At 40.9% G+C, this 15,452-nt stretch overlaps 1 protein-coding gene across 6 annotated transcripts in view; it reads left to right on the forward strand.

Moving 5' to 3' along the window:
* Positions 1 to 14,840: 14,840 nt before the first annotated feature.
* PTPRZ1 (protein tyrosine phosphatase receptor type Z1) overlaps positions 14,841 to 15,452 on the forward strand; it is a 208,435-nt gene continuing 207,823 nt past the window's right edge. For all 6 annotated transcript variants that reach the window (XM_061414539.1, XM_061414541.1, XM_061414540.1 and 3 more), the window contains exon 1: positions 14,841 to 14,924. In XM_061414539.1, the coding sequence (XP_061270523.1) occupies positions 14,867 to 14,924 (58 nt within the window). In that variant the 5' untranslated portion in view covers positions 14,841 to 14,866. The remainder of the gene's footprint in view (positions 14,925 to 15,452) is intronic.

Consider the following 15,452-nt stretch of genomic DNA (forward strand, 5'->3'; position numbering starts at 1 on the left):
AGTATTCATGGTGTAGACTTGAGTGTGGTTTTAATAAACAAAAGTGCCTGAAAAATGAATAGACTCTAACCAAGATGCAATAAGGGATAGGAAAAGCAGTTTATAGCATACTAACTCATAAGGACAGTTAATGAAAAATATGTAAACTCATATTTTTACCTCTACGAGTCTATATTCTTCAATCACCTGTTGCAAGTAAGTGAAAATCTGGAAAGTCCATTCAATTTGTATGTAACAGATTACATGAGCCAAAGATGGAGAAGCTCTATATAGTCAGCAAAAACAAGACCCAGAGCTGAGGGCTCAGATCATGAACTCCTTTTTGCCAAATTCAGACTTAAATTGAAGAAAGTGGGGAAAACCACTAGACCATTCAGGTATGACCTAAATTAAATCCCTGGCTTAAAGCTCAACATTCAGAAAACTAAGATCATGACATCTGGTCCCACCACTTCATGGGAAATAGATGGGGAAACAGTGGAAACAGTGTCAGACTTTATTTTTAGGGCTCCAAGATCACTGTGGATGGTGATTGCAGCCATGAAATTAAAAGACTCTTACTCCTTGGAAGGAAAGTTATGATCAACCTAGATAGCATATTCAAAAGTAGACACATTACCAACAAAGGTCCATTTAGTCAAGGCTATGATTTTTCCAATAGTCATGTATGGATGTGAGAGTTGGACTGTGAAGAAACCTGAGCACCAAAGAATTGATGCTTTTGAACTGTGGTGTTGGAGAAGACTCTTGAGAGTCCCTTGGACTGCAAGGAGATCCAACAAGTCCATTCTAAATGAGATCAGTCCTGGGTGTTCTTTGGAAGGAATGATGCTAAAGCTGAAACTCCAGTACTTTGGCTGCCTCATGCGAAGAGTTGACCCACTGGAAAAGACTCTGATGCTGGGAGGGATTGGGAGCAGGAGGAGAAGGGGATGACAGAGGATGAAATGGCTGGATGGCATCACCGACTCGATGGACATGAGTTTGGGTAAACTCTGGGAGTTGGTGATAGACAAGGAGGCCTGGCATGCTGCAGTTCATGGGGTTGCAAAGAGTTGGACATGACTGAGCGACTGAACTGAACTGAACTGATGATTATACAGTGGAAGTGAGAAATAGATTTAAGGGACTAGATCTGATAGAGTGCCTGATGAACTATGGACAGAGGTTCGTTACATTGGACAGGAAACAGGGATCAAGACCATCCCCAAGAAAAAGAAATGCAAAAAGGCAAAATGGCTGTCTGAGGAGGCCTTACAAATAGCTGTGAAAAGAAGAGAAACAAAAAGCAAAGGAGGAAACGAAAGATATACCCATTTGAATGCAGAGTTCCAAAGAATAACAAGGAGAGATAAGAAAGCCTTTCTCAGCGATCAATGCAAAGAAATAGAGGAAAACAAGAGAATGGGAAAGACTAGAGGTCTCTTCAAGAAAATCAGAGATACCAAGGGAATATTTCATGCAAAGATGGGCTCAATAAAGGACAGAAATGGTATGGACCTAACAGAAGCAGAAGGTACTAAGAAGAGGTGGCAAGAACACACAGAAGAACTGTACAAAAAAGATCTTCACGACCCAGATAATCACGATGGGGTGATCACTCACCTAGAGCCAGACATCCTGGAAGGTGAAGTCAAGTGGGCCTTAGAAAGCATCACTACAAACAAAGCTAGTGGAGGTGATGGAATTCCAGTTGAGCTATTTCAAATCCTGAAAGATGATGCTGTGAAAGTGCTGGAGTCAATATGTCAGCAAATTTGGAAAACTCAGCAGTGGCCACAGGACTAGAAAAAGGTCAGTTTTCATTCCAATCCCAAAGAAAGGCAATGCCAAAGAATGCTCAAACTACTGCACAATTGGACTCATCTCACACATTAGTAAAGTAATGCTCAAAATTCTCTAAGCCAGGCTTCAACAATATGTGAACAGTGAACTTCTAGATGTTCAAGTTGGTTTTAGAAAAGGCAGAGACACTAGAGACAAAATTGCCAACATCCCCTGGATCATCAAAAAAGCAAGAGAGTTCCAAAAAAACGTATATTTCTGCTTTATTGACTATGCCAAAGCCATTGACTGTGTGGATCACAATAAACTGTGGAAAATTCTGAAAGAGATGGACTACCAGACCACCTGACCTGTCTCTTGAGAAACATGCATGCAGGTCATGAAGCAACAGTTATAACTGGACATGGAAGAGCAGACTGGTTCCAAATAGGAAAAGGAGTATGTCAAGGCTGTATATTGTCACCTTGCTTGTTTAACTTATATGCAGAGTACATCATGAGAAATACTGGGCTGGAAGAAGCACAAGCTGGAATCATATTGCTGGGAGAAATATCAGATTTCTCCCAGGTTACATCAGATAACCTCAGATATGCAGATGACACCACCCTTATGGCAGAAAGTGAAGAAAAACAGAAGAGCTTCTTGACAAAAGTGAAAGAGGAGAGTGAAAAAGTTGACTTAAAGCTCAACATTCAGAAAACTAAGATCATGGCATCTGGTCTCATCACTTCATGGCAAGTAGATGGGGAAACAGTGGAAACAGTGGCTGACTTTATTTTGTTGGGCTACAAAATCACTGTAGATGGTGACTGCAGCCATAAAACTAAAAGACGCTTACTCCTTGGAAGGAAGTTATGACCAACCTAGACAGCATATTAAAAAGCAGAGACATGACTTTTTCAACAAAGGTCTGTCTAGTCAAGGCTATGGTTTTTCCAGTAGTCTTGTATGGATGTGAGAGCTGGAGTATAGAGAAAGCTAAGCACCAAAGAATTGATGCTTTTGAACTGTGGTGTTGGAGAAGACTCTTGAGAGTCCCTTGGACTGCAAGGAGATCCAACCAGTCCATTCGAAATGAGATCAGTCCTGGGTGTTCTTTGGAAGGAATTATGCTAAAGCTGAAACTCCAGTACTTTGGCCACCTGATGTGAAGAGCTGATTCATTTGAAAAGTCCCTGATGCTGGGAAAGATTGAGGGCAGGAGGAGAAAGGGATGACAGAGGATGAGATGGTTGGATGGCATCACCGACTCGATGGACATGAGTTTGGGTAAACTCTGGGAGTTGGTGATGGACAGGGAGGTCTCGCATGCTGTGGTTCATGGGGTTGCAAGGAGCTGGACATGACTGAGTGACTGAACTGAACTGAACTAATTACACGAGCTCTGAAGAGATGACAGAGAGAGGCACGATGTCCATCATTTGAGCTGAAGGACCATGTTCTTTCCTCAGGCTCTTTACTTATTTCCAGCAGTAGTATTTTTTTTTTCCAAACCATTTTCTTACTGTAAACTGAAGGAAATACAGCTCAAGTAAAAGTGGTAAAATCATTTTTCATTTTCTAAGCAGTGATAGAATGACTAGTGTTATTATAAATGAAAGAAATGAATTCATGCTTTCTTGATCTTAAAGTTTATAAATGTAATCAACGTTTTTATTTTCAAGGTGAAATAAGTAGGAAAGATTCAGAGAAGTGATTTGCTTTTGTAATACAAAGCTATTTGTCTTGCTGTCATAGTCAGCCCCTTCATTCCTAACCATCCATCCTCTTCAGCCTCCTACAGAAGCCTTCGTAGGATGAAGCAACATGCCAAAGATTGATGGAGGGTATGGGTTAACTGTTTCTGAAGCTTCAATATTTTGGCCACCTGATGCAAAGAGCCGACTCATTGGAAAAGATCCTAATGCTAGGGAAGATTGAAGGCAAAAGGAGAAGGGGATAGCAGAGGATGAGATGGTTAGATAGCATCACTGACTCAACAGACATGAATCTGAACAAACTCCAGAGATAGTGGAGGACAGAGGAACCTGGTGTGCTGCAATCTATGGGGTTTAAAAGAGGTAGACATGGCTTAGCAACTGAACAGCAATGGGTAGACATTCTGTGAGCTGTTCTAACTCTGACAATGAGATTTCCATAGACCTTTTTCTCTGAAAGTCTTTAAGATAATTTTTTAATATTCAGAATCAAACAAAAAATAGCAAAACCATTATCAGACTATTATGCAGTCATGAAACAGTGATTCTGAGTTTCTATATATCCTTTTATTTTGTACTTTCCTCCCTCTGTTTCTCTCTCTCTTGTTTTCACTCTGCGTAGAAGACATATCTATTATTTACCTATATTCATTTCTCCTTTCCTTCTAGGCACTTTGGAAAACTAATGGGCTGGAAGGGAGGTGATAGATGTCATAGCTGTGTGGAAATATCTCAGCTGACACGAAACACCCACCAATACTTTCTTACCGTGAAATTGTCAAAATGCATGTTGAGAAGGAAATGCCAAAAGCTCAAAGCAGCCTAGATTCTCCCCACAACCGTATTCAGTGCAGCTAAACTGGCTTCTAGTGATTGAAAAATTAACTTTTTTTTATCCAGTCAAGTCCCAAATATTTTAATTTTATTTGCCAACTTCACTTTTCATTATGTATTTTCCCCATGTAGGCTTTTATTATTTTATCAATTTACCCATATCCTTAGACATTTCTTCACTAAATATGCTTGATTGGGCTCCAGATTTTAATTTGCCAAATTTATACATACAAAGACAGACAGGCATAAATGCTATGAAGAACTAGTTTCATTGGAATATAAAGCAAGCAGGAATCTTGTCGATTCAGTTTGAACTATGGTGCTCACTAGGGGATTTGGTACGTACTGAGCTAATGCTGTTTCAGAAAGATGCCTTCCACTGGCTGACTAAATTCAAGGTTTGTTTATGGGAAAGGCATACACATTGGAATCCCTTGAAACTTGGTTTTTAATTCCAATTCTATCATCACAAGTTCTTTGACTCTGATTTATTCTAAGCTCTTTCAGCCTTGGAAAATATCTAAGAAATGGAGAAACGATATATCCAATTTTAAGTTTTGGAATAATTAAAGATCACAGATGCAAAAATATTTGGCATAGAGTTGATAGCAATAAAGGATAAATATTATTATATGCTGTTTTCTTGATAAGATTTTGGAAATTCACCAGGTGCTAGGGGCTTCAGGGAAGAAAACAAAAGTCCTAAAGGTGTCCCTCTTTCTTCTAGTCTTGATGTCACCTTCTGGTCAATTACATTGATTTTCCAAATCTTTTCATAGATTTGTTTCATACACACACACACACACACACACACACACACACACACACTAGGTAACTGAAGAGAAGAGAAACACAAACCAATATTCTTCTCAGGCTAATAATAATCTAATTTGGGTAGATAGAATATTTATTTCCCACATCACACATGTTACAGTTCATGTTACTGACATTTGACAGGGGACAAACTTGTGAAGTGTACTATGTATCAAGAAAGCAAAATAGAAACATCTTTCAACCATGTAAGGCACCTGATCTGAGTTTGGTAGGGAATAGTTGGTGTAGAATCTCTTAAGTGTCTTCAGAGAGAGGCAGTGTAGATTAATGATTAAATATATGAATTCACATCCAAGGTCTGTCATTTATGATCTGTGTGACTAGACAAATCATTTTGCCTCAGTTTTCTCATGAGATTGGGAATATGGTAAAGTTACCCACATCACAGTTTTGCTGGAAGATTAGACAATTATATACAACATCTTTAGAACAATGTTTGGCACCTAATAGTTGCCATGTCCCTGTGGCTACAATCACTTTTACAAGAGGAAATACAGTAAAGCATTGATCACTAGCTTTCTAGAACTTTGCTTTATACCAGCTTCTCAACTGTATTACCTGTTTGAGTCATTCTTTCTTATGAAAGTAATCAGAGAATCTTCCAAGGGCATGGGCTTCCTCAGCTTTTATTCCTATTTTAGGGAACAGGAGAGAATGTCTAGGAATAATGTAAGTAAAAGTAGACACTTAGGGAGAATGGCTAATGGCAAATGTCAGGGTTTTGTAAATGCCTGGAAATACAGATATTTCTTAGCTCTCAAAATTTTAAATTAACTTGGGATGTCCCTGGCGATCCAGTGGTTAAGACTGCAACACTTCCACTGCAGAGGGCATGGGTTTGATCCCTGGTTGGGGAGCTAAGATCCTGCATGCTGAGTGGTGCAGCCAAAATAAATAAATGAATAAATATATAAATATATACATATATATATATATATAGAGAGAGAGAGAGAGACTTTAAAATATTCATAACCTAAAAGTTAAGAAAAACAAGAGAGTTCCAAAAAACCATCGACTCCTGGTTTATTGACTATGCCAAAGCCTTTGACTGTGTGGATCACAATAAACTGTGGAAAATTCTGAAAGAATTGAGAATACCAGACCACCTGACCTGCCTCTTGAGAAATCTGTATGCAAGTCAAGAAGCAATAGTTATGGAACAACAGACTGGTTCCAAATAGGAAAAGGAGTATGTCAAGGCTGTATCTTGTCACCCTGTTTATTTAACTTATATGCAGAGTACATCATGAGAAACGCTGGGCTGGATGAAGCACAAGCTGGGATCAAGGTTGCCGGGAGAAATATCAATAACCTCAGATATGCAGATAACACCACCCTTATGGCAGAAAGTGAAGAAGAACTAAAAAAACCTCTTGATGAAAGTGAAAGAGGAGAGTGAAACATTTGGCTTAAAGCTCAACATTCAGAAAACGAAGACCATGGCCTTTGGTCCCATCACTTCATGGGAAATAGATGGGGAAACAGTGGAAACAGTGGCTGACTTTATTTTCTTGGGCTCCAAAATCACTGCACATGGTGATCACAGCCATGAAATTAAAAGATGCTTACTCCTTGGAAGGAAAGTTATGACGAACCTAGGTCGCATATTAAAAAGCAAAGACATTATTTTGCCAACAAAGGTCCATCTAGTCAAGGCTATGGTTTTTCCAGTAGTTTTGTATGGATGTGAGAGTTGGACCATAAAGAAAGTTGAGCACTGAAGAATTGATGCTTTTGAACTGTGGTATTGGAGAAGACTCTTGAAAGTCCCTTGGACTGCAAGGAGATCCATCCTAAAGGAGACCAGTCCTGAGTGTTCATTGGAAGGACTGATGTTGAAGTTGAAACTCCAATACTTTGGCCACCTGATGCGAAGAGCTGACTCATTTGAAAAGACCCTGATGCTGGGAAAGATTGAGGGCAGGAGGAGAAATGGATGACAGAGGATGAGATGGTTAGACGCCATCACCGACTCAATGGACTTGAGTTTGGGTAAACTCCAGGAGTTGGTGATGGATAGGGAAGCCTGGCATCCTGCAGTCCATGGGGTCATGAAGAGTTGGATACGACTGAGCAACTGAACTGAACTGAAAAGTTAAGAGTTATGTTTTATGCAGTGGGAATTTTCAGTACTTCCAGCCTGGGAGATACCATCTCAAGTAACCCTGAGAGGACTGCTCTGAGGAGGCCAGAGGAGGACGCAGGTTATACACAAGTTTTGTATCCAAGGGCAGGTAGTCTGAACATCAAAAGATTATTGTTAATTAAAGAAAACCAGCTATCCCAAGTTAAGCAATTTAGTGCTTTTCTATGTATGGGAAGATGCAAGAATCTGGGCTCACTGAAATCACTCCTTTCATATACATCTCAGCTACCCTATGCAGCCCAGTATCTTGTGTTTTTTCACATCCTGAGCTTCCTTGGGTCTCACCATAGGCAGTAGCTGCAGTCTGATGGCTGCCTGATCGCAGGTATTCTTCTCCTTCCTGAGTGCTTTTAGGGCTCAGGGCCTTACATTAGAGGGCTGGAATTTCTATGCCTGTGACATCCTTGCTTTACTGATATGGAAGGAAATATTTTATTTCATATACATATGTGTGTGTGTGTATGTATATATATGTATCAGTAGAAAAAACTTAAATTAACTGAAGGCCGAATACTTCTGTTGGAAACAATAGGGAAAGATTGAAGTTTTCAGATCCAGCCTGTTCTCTGCTTCTATGCAATCAGCAGAGGAGTAGTTAATTACACAGGAAGAGGACAGAAGGTCATAGTAGGCTGGGAATACACTGGAGATGTTCTAGGCCTGCCAGTCATGCCGTCAGCTGACAAACAGAAACCACTAGGTAAGTTCTAAGTCAAGGCAAATATGTCATGAGCTATCTAAGTCTGTTACCGAAAAGCCAACAGGTAAGACAAGGGAGAGGGGCTACCTCCTGAGTCTGGGGATCTAAATTAGTATCTAGGAACTGATAGGGAAACATCACAGAGCTCCCTGAAACCTTATTAGAAGCAGGCAAGAGAAGGAGCCAGTAGTACTGTTGTGATAGTGACTCTTATTCAATAAATTAGCTCATGTTCTCAAACATTAAGTACAGAATATGTGTCAGGCCCATTGATTACGTACAGAAATAATGATACAGACAGGATGGAATTTAACAGTAATTTGTAGGACTTGGTGACTGATTAGATGGGGGTGTTGAGGAAGAGGGGTCAAGGAAACTACTGAGGCTTTGAGGACTCTAGAAAGTGCTCATTTAGGAAGAATGGTGAGTTTTTAGTTTCAGGTGCTATGTACTTGCAAGATCATTAGGATATGATATTATCCTCTTTGAAGAACTCTATAAATGGAATAAGGAAGGCAGAAACCTAGTGTTAGTGGTTTGAGACAAATGGAGGTAAGGAAGTAGAGAAAATGACTATAGTCTATTCTTAACAAGAAAATTATGAAGGAAGACACACCCAATGCTATAATTATAATGAGCCATGTGGTCAAGAAGAGATTTTTAATGGAAAAATATTTTAATAGCTTAGTGAGAAGAATATATTAGGAAGGAGAGGTTCAAAGAAATGATGAACCATTGGCTCCAGAGAAGTCAGAGGGTTCAGACCAAGCTTGGAAGAATGAGCATTTAGCCAGGGAAGGGAAACCTCATTATCTGAGATTGGAGGAAAGCAGTTCTTTCTAGAAGTAAAGGGAAGAGATTTGTTCTGGTCCTAAAATCAGATGGATGGCAGTTATAGAGAGATAATATTTTGGCTAAAAAGAAAAAATGTACATAATTATTTTAACATTGTCAAAAGTATAATGAATCATCTAGAGTGGCTTTATGTTATTTTTGATGAAAGACAGGCAATAAACAGAATAGCTCATCCCAATGACCCAGTCGAATGCTGATTCTCTGGTCTTCAGAATTTGTTTTACATACTTGCTTTCTAGTCTAATACTAGTGTAGACATTTTTCAAAGGCTTAGAGAACAGGCAAATATTGATTTTAAATTAAGCTTGTAAGAAGGCTTTATATCCCATGCTTGTCTCTGACAGAACAAGGAAAAGTGCATTTTCACATTTAAATGGCAAGGAAATGAAAGTAGCAATAAACCTAGATTTTCTCTTTAATGCCATAGAGTTTTGAGAATACATCCTTGGGAACTTACTTGAACTGTTCAGATCACGGTTGTCAGGGGAAAAGAAAAATATAATTATTTTACTATGTTTTATAATCTGATGGTGGTGAGTAGAGATAACTGAGTGGGACATGTAGATGTTGAAATATCAGTCATTAGCTTATAACCAGCAAAGGTAGAAGAGGAATTGCTCTCCCATTCTATGGAATACATTTGTCTTAGTACAACTAACAATTATCTTAATCTACTAAGAAGTGTCTTACTTACAAAAAATTATTTTTTCAGAGGGTAAACATTTCATCGATCCAACCTGATGACTTCTGCTGAAATATATTTGTCTGTGACAATAGATAAAAATAAGTAACAATGTACGTGAGCTATGGGACTTCCCATGTGGCACAGTGGTAAAGAATTCACCTGCCAATGCAGGAGATACAAGACTCAGGTTTGATACCTGGGTCAGGAAGCTCCCCTGGAGTAGGAAATGGCAACCCACTCCAGTATTCTTGCCTGAAAAATTCCATGGACAGAGGAGCTTGGTGGGCTACGGTCCATAGGAATCACAAAAGAGTTGGATTCGACTGAGTGACTGAGTGCACACCCATATGAGCTATATGGGAACAATGTATTACTGTCATAGTATAAAAAGCATAGATACTTTACTTCCCCTTTAATTCCATATTTTATTCACTGACTCTACAGTATTCTTCAGTTTCTTAGCACTTCCACTGAATTTACGAGTCAAACAGATTATGCAGATAAAACACCCCCCTTCTACCATCTGCCTCTATCTTTATGTTAGGAACACTTTGGAAATAATTTGCCAAGTAAGGATGCTTATGGGAAACAATGGACATTTCACAACCACAAATAACTAACCCTGACATCAGACAATTCCCAGATATATAAATGTGAGATGGTAAGATTTAGCAAATAAAAATATAGGCCATCTGGTTAAATTTGAGTTTCAAATAAACAATAAACTTTTAAAAATAGAAATATGTCCAAATATTGCATGGGGGTATATTAAAGATTATTTTGTACTAAAAAATTTATTTACTGTATTTGAAATTACTCTTTAAATTTATCCATTAAATTTAGTGCATTATAATGTACTAAATTATCCTGTACTAAAAAATTATTCAGTTAATCTTAATTTGGCATTCTGTATTTTATCTGGAAATCTTCTGCAATGATAGTTTGTAGTAACTTTGTCTTCCTCTTCTGTCTGAGTGCCTTTATGGTAGAGCTGGAGTAATTCACACTTGAATGGTTAGCACCTAAAGCAATGCATGATACATAGTGGGTGCACAATAGAAATGTGTTGAATGAATGAGTGACTGTCAAGGATGGATTTTAAAGAACCAATAGGAATAGAGATAGACAGATGGTGGTATAGATATAGATGTAGATGTAGATATTTATTCTCTAGCTTATTTTGTTGGCATAGCTCAACAAAGTAATTATTATTAGTACCAGCTAATGGGAGAAATTTTCACATATTCAAGTATGGGGAAGTCATTCTGGCTCACATATGATTTGGCTTGAACTTTATGCTATGTAGAAAAGTCTCTCTTATGGATTGTACATCTGCTTTAGCCATTAAAGAATCTTAAGAATTTTAATTGCATTAAAGAATGCATTTAAAAATCAAAATGGAGTAATTGTGGTTCAGGTATTCAAAACAGAGCCATGTGGCTATCGTGGATATGGTTTTAGACACGTTCCTGCATCACTGAGAACTTGAACATTCTGGACTCTGTCAAACTCAGGACACTACCAACCATGTTCAAAACTATCTGCTAGCAGCTAGCAGTTGCCAGATGCAAGCCTGTGGTTTCATGTCTCCCCTGTAAGTATGCAATCATCTCAGTCCCCAGTCAATCCTTGCTTAACAAGCACCTTGACTTCTTGCCAGCCTCAATCCCAATTCTTGACCAGTAACTTTTATACTATTGCAGGTCTTAGCGATAAATGCCTCCCCCATTTTGTAATCTGGTGGAATACAATTCAAGTGCTTCTTGAACTTGTGTCTTCCGGGCTCTAGTCCTCATTGTAGCTCAAATAAAACTCTCTTCTATTTCTTGATATAACTTGTTTATTGATTATCTGCAAGGACCTTAAAAAGAAAGAAGCCAGAGTTCCAGTCCCACCAAAGTTACCCTTTGGCAATTCATACGTGCAACAACCCAGGTGTTACTCTCTTTCTGGGTATAGCTGTGGCTATGCAATGGATGGAAATGGACACAGCGTTCTTCTGCCCGAGAAAACTCTGGATGCCTGCCTGAAATTTTGGTTATATTTGAGGAAACCACAGCTCTGGGGCTTCCCTGGTGGCTAAGATGGTAAAGAATCTGCCTGCAATGTGGGAGTCCTGAGTTTGATCCCTGGGTTGGGAAGATCCTGTGGAGGAGGGCATGGCAACCCACTCCAGTATTCTTGCCTGGAAAATTCCTATGGACAAAGGAGCCTGGTGGGCTACAGTTCATGGGGTGGCAAATAGTTGGACATGACTGAGAGACTAAGCACACACCACAGCTCTGGCCGAGGACTAAAATGAAGACCCACTAGAAGATCCAAATCTTCATCTGAACACTGAGAAATTAAACAAAGAGTTTATGGTGAAAAGCCTCTGGCTACAGTTCACCATAAAATCCCAGGTGAGATCCTCCAAGAAGCAAGAGGTTCATTAAGTTACCCAACTATCATATTAATTGTATCCTGTTTTTTTTTTTTTTGAGAAAAAGTATTCTTCCAGGAATGTACTGAACTTTGTATGTAAATAAATATAAACTTCCAGGACTTAAATGCGATTGACATGAAACAGCATACTACAACTAAACTTTACCAGCACACGTACATACACAAAATATACCTGGATTATATATTAAATAAAGAAAATAAATATAAAATATCTAAGTATATTCATATAGAAAGAGAATATATATTTATATGTGAATAAATAAGTAGATTGGTAGATAGATAAATAGATGATAGATTGAGTCTGTGCACAGAGGCTCCTGATTTTAAGGCTTTCTAACTTTAACCCACAATGGCTAATGTACAGTGTTCAGGTAACACATCTCAGAAATGGCTGTGACTGCTATAAAGTTGTGAAATGTGAGTTACAATGTGTTTGATGTTCTCGCCCTTCTGATGGCTTCTCTTCCACACTTGGGCTATTGCAATGACTGCAAAGACCTATTTTCCAAGGACTGAACCTCTGAAGCCTCTCACTCCATTGCCCTCCCCGGGACTATCAGATCCACAGTGGCTTGTCCTCTAAATCAGTTCTGCATTGCTCTCAGTAACACAGAATGGGTTTCCATCCTGTTGCCCATACAAACCTCAACAGCAACTTGACTACTCTCTCAAGGTGGTTTTTGTACTTCTTGGGTAAATGACAATACTTTTAATTGTGAGAATAAAACTAGCAGAGACCACAAGATCCACCTATCCTTTTTAACAGGATAATTTTGATTTCAACAGTCCTAGTAATCTAACTAAAAAAAGTGACTAGTGATGTGACTTTGGGGCCACATAAGAGGAGAGTTAAGAGTAAATTTTGCTACTCTTGGGTTATTCTGGCAGTCTAGTCTAGATCTGATAATTGAGATCACATAGAACACCATACAGGCCCCTGAGCAAACCTTGTTTCTAAACAGATGTTCTCAGAAGTTTCTTTTGTAGTTAACTCTTGCTTAGTATTTCAGGTATAAGCTCCTCCACTAGGCAATCAACATTCCCTGTGATCACACCCCACTCAATCTGCTCAAATTTAATTCATGTTGTTTTTATAGCACATAACATCTGCTTCTTTCATTCTTGTCTCCACCGTCTTTGACATCATTTTTTTTTTCCAGCCAGTCATTCTGGATTAACTACACATCTCTAGGAAACCTTCTCCGCTTACTCCAGTCCATGTGAAACACTTTCTGTGAACTTTCAGTGCATTTCTAGTTTATATACACACTTCTTGCTACGCAAGCCAAAGTTTTCTTCTTAAGTGGAAACTCACCTAAGCAATAATCAATCTCCATCACAATTCTTATAAAAATTGCAGCATTCCTATTTTTATTCAGGGAAAAAACAAGATCAAGGGTCACTTTCTTACTATTTATATGTGTTCCTGAACAAACACATATAATAAACACAGAGATTTGAAACGTATTACATGACTGTAATCAATTTCAGAAGCAACAGTGTATTTCATTATATTAACTGTGTATTTAACTTAGTGTTCAGAGGCTGTGGATATTAGTAAGAACCAGCAGTGACAACCAAAATACATTCAGAACCCAATTTTGTGTGTGGCAAGCTTTCTTGAAAAATTTAAAGCTGAAATACTATTTTTTGAGACAAGAACAAGACATGGGAGAACACACTGTACAGATAACCTACATCAAATGATTACTAAGAATACAAGGATAATTCCAGAACTTGACTTTCTGTACCTTAGACTGGACTCCTGAAAGGCTACAAATGGAGTCTTATATAAGTAGAAACATAGAAGGCACATACAGTGTGACATTCCAGTTCAAGGCATGTGTTACTTTTTTTGGGGGGGGGGGTATATCCTGCAATAGAGCAATTAAAAAAAAATATCTTCCCTTTCAACTCTGCAAGGAGACACTTGGGGAGTTCCCTGCGCCCGGGAGGACCATGGCTGAGCTTAAAGTTACTCCAGGCAGCTGTGCACAGCAGGAGAGTTCGATTGGAGTCCGGGGCAGGGGCAAGGGTCTAACTGTTCACAGTCACGGCCGGAGATTATTTGCAGTCAACCGCCCCGAAGGAAATGTGGTCTGGAACTACTTTGGAGATTTGAAAAATGAAAAGAAATGGGAACCCAAGTTACCCAGAGGGCCCCCACCTCTTTCTGAGTGTACCAACTTAACATACGCAGAGAGGACAACAATCAAATGAAAAACATTTCCAGGGGTGAACCCCAAAGGTCAGTCTCTGGCTGCGCCGGACAATGGGAGTTGGGCTTCCTCTTCTCCAAAGGGATGAAGGAGTCTTAATGAAGAGGCATTTTCTCCGGCGAAGATTCTAAACCCCAGCGGGTTCCACAAACTCCGGGGCAGCGAAGCTTCTGGCAGGGGGCGGAGGGAGGCGGGGGCGCTCTGCTAATCGCCACTCTGGGACCCGGCCCCTGAGCCGCAGCCGCGCCCCTCCGCCCCCCGCGCGCGACCCCGCTCTGCCGCACGCTCCCAGCGGCGCGACGCCCCCGCCCGTGCCCGCGCCCCCGCCGCGCGCACAGCCCGGCCGGAGCGCGCACCCTGCACACAGGCGCCGCCGCGCTCCAAGCGCTCAGATCGCGGCCGCCGCCGGCCAGCGAGACCGAGTCTTGGACGCCCGACATGCGCCTCGGCTAGCGACTCCCCCGCCCGCGAGCACCGTGCGTCCTCTCCTCGGTTATTTCTCTCCTTCCCTCTCTTACACACGCACAGACACACGCGCGCGCGCTCACACGCACAACCTCGCACCAGTCCATCCCCCGGAGGAGAAAACATTTCCTTGGCGCCCCCTCCCTCTCCATTCAGACCCGCAGAGGAGCCGCGCGGTGGGAACCCCCAGATCGTCTGGAAATGCTAATCCTAAAGCGCTTCCTCGCCTGCATTCAGCTCCTCTGTGTTTGCCGCCTGGGTGAGTGATAACATTAACATTTCCCCTCCGGGATCGTCTGGGACACGGGTCGGGGGTTTTCAGAACCTTCGGTACTTGCTGCCGCGCCGCCATCTAGCAGGGAGGACAGAGGGACGGCGGACTGGGGCGCCCACCGCGGTGGTCGCGGCGGCACGGCGGGTGTCAGTGGCGCGGGAGGATGCGCCCCCTTCCCACCTCGCACCTCCGCTGAGGTCCACCTGCGAGCAGGAATGGTGCTCCCGCCGCCGAGAGAGGGGGCTTGCCCATCGCGCTCCTTGTCCTCGCAGCTCGTCTCTCTCCTCTTTGCAAAGTGCAGAAAGAGCCTCTTCGATACACATTTTTAAAAAAGATAAATGCAGTCGTGCTGCGGGGCTACGTAGTGTATAGCATTCTTGCTGTTAAGTTCACGCTATGTATATTTGGGGGTTGAATGAGAAATACACGTGTCTGTTGCGAATTAAACACACGCAAGCACACACAAACACCCGAAAGGTAGTAAGAGGAGCAGGCATCAACCTGACTTTTCCG

The sequence above is a fragment of the Bos javanicus genome, chromosome 4 (assembly GCF_032452875.1).
Source record: "Bos javanicus breed banteng chromosome 4, ARS-OSU_banteng_1.0, whole genome shotgun sequence".
NCBI classification, from domain to species: domain Eukaryota; kingdom Metazoa; phylum Chordata; class Mammalia; order Artiodactyla; family Bovidae; genus Bos; species Bos javanicus.